The sequence below is a fragment of the Octopus sinensis genome, linkage group LG13 (genome assembly GCF_006345805.1).
Source record: "Octopus sinensis linkage group LG13, ASM634580v1, whole genome shotgun sequence".
NCBI classification, from domain to species: domain Eukaryota; kingdom Metazoa; phylum Mollusca; class Cephalopoda; order Octopoda; family Octopodidae; genus Octopus; species Octopus sinensis.
In genome coordinates this window covers 34,927,258-34,929,121 of record NC_043009.1, presented here as the reverse complement: position 1 = coordinate 34,929,121, position 1,864 = coordinate 34,927,258, and the positions used below count along the sequence as shown (strand labels likewise).

The following is a 1,864-nucleotide window of genomic DNA, read 5'->3' as shown; positions in this document are numbered from 1 at the left end:
AGACTGAATGGATCGGCTCTGAGTATGCTCTTCTAAGCAGGTGGAAAAAAAGTGTAAGAAAGCATTTTTCCATGCCTTGGGGATGGCAAAGTAATCTGGGATTTTTGCGTTGGGTTTATCTCGGATTACCCTAAGTAGACTACCCCGCTATTGGAGATTCTAATAATTTATTTATTTATTATTCATTTCTCTAATTTCTATTATATATCTTCTGTTTTATCCTTTAATGTATCTCCTTTTGATCGATGTAAACCCCACCTGTTTTTGGTTTTGTATTTTTTGTTTTTGTTTTGCTTTGTGTACTGTAACCTGTACTGCGATATTGTCCTCCGTGCTTGGGCCCTTGTGGCCAATAAAAGAAATCATTATTATTATTATTAATAATATTATTATTGTTGTTGTTGTTGTTGTTGGTGGTGGTGGTGGTGGTGGTGGTGGTGTTGTTGTTGTTGTTATTATTATTATTGTTATTATTATTATTATGTTTTTCTCTTTGTTAGTGAGGAATCCACCAGCTCTATGCGAAGGATTGCCCTATTTAGCCAAAGTGGACATATGTTTAGTATTCTACAACATCGTTTTCAAAGCTGACTCGTTTTCGGCCTGCGTCAAGTTTCGAATAGACTTTTATGCATATGAAGATTTTAAATTAAAATGCTTTACTGTACCGCTGTCCACCGAGAGTCAAAGCAGTCACCATCTTTTTAAAAGAGCATTATTCACTGATGTCTCTGAATGAAATGTTGGTGCAAATATTGTCAAGGTGAATAAAACACTGGAACACACCACAACGATCAATTTCCAAACGAAATTTCTGTTTTTGTATTATGGAATACTGGAGCAGAAAGAAGTTTGCCTTTAGAAACTTTATATTTTGTTTGATTTCACATTTTCGCTTCAAACTTCCTGGTAAACAAACGCCACACGCCTCTCAAAAAGAAAACCAAAGCTGAAAATTATTATACAGCAACGCAACACAAATAAAAAGACGAAGACAGCACAGAAGAGATAATGCCACAGAATGAACACTTTAAACAGAAGGTAGAAGTGAAGTACTTTTAAATGAATATTTAAATGAGAAAGAAACTATTTTGAACGATAACGATTACGACACTTGCCCAACAGTGACAATTCTGACAGATAATGGATGATGCAGCAGTGTTAATTGATCTATATTGTTCGTGACAGTACAGACGGAGCGTTTAGATTTGACAAAATCACAGGAACAAAAAAAAAAGGGAAAGAGAGCTGGAAGAATTTTGTAAAAGTAAACAATTTCCTTTTGTCCCTGGATCCAACTCAAATGAGGACAAATAGAGAAATAGCATATCTATACTTTAGAAAGTATGGTGGAGCGCTCCAACTCTTCACGAAACGGTAACTGGAAGGAACACTCAATGATACATATTCCTTCAATTGAACGAAAACTTAACATTGTCTGCTACATATTTCATGATCAGAAATCCACCCAAAACACAGACTGACATATTTAGTCATACTTCCGCCCAAACACTTATTTTGGGGGCAGAGAAATATAAATGTGATGGAAGTAAAAGACAAAACAAAAACAATCGGGAAAAAAACAAAAGGACAGATTATTTACACATTTCAGACAAACATTACGAAATGTTGTATGTCGCCTTGTAACACATGTCAGCTATATACATAATATATGCTCTCCATTGCCCACTGTAAATCACTTATCAGTGGAAGATTTTGGAATCTCCAGCTATGAACAAGAAGAAAATAGATGTTCTTTAGGAGGTCCTTGATGAATGCAAGTGGAGGTTTCTGAACTACGTAAAGATGGTTGCAATTTTTAAAACTGAATTTGGTTAATTTTGTTTTTAATGAGTGTACTTTA

The 1,864-nt window shown here is 34.9% G+C and overlaps 1 protein-coding gene across 2 annotated transcripts in view; it reads left to right on the top strand.

Annotated features, from left to right (window-relative positions):
* LOC115218648 overlaps nucleotides 1-1,583 on the top strand; it is an 11,420-nt gene extending 9,837 nt beyond the window's left edge. For both annotated transcript variants that reach the window (XM_036508302.1, XM_029788565.2), the window contains one exon: nucleotides 501-1,583. In XM_036508302.1, coding sequence (XP_036364195.1) covers nucleotides 501-739 — 239 coding nt within the window. In that variant the 3' untranslated portion in view covers nucleotides 740-1,583. The remainder of the gene's footprint in view (nucleotides 1-500) is intronic.
* Nucleotides 1,584-1,864: the final 281 nt, after the last annotated feature.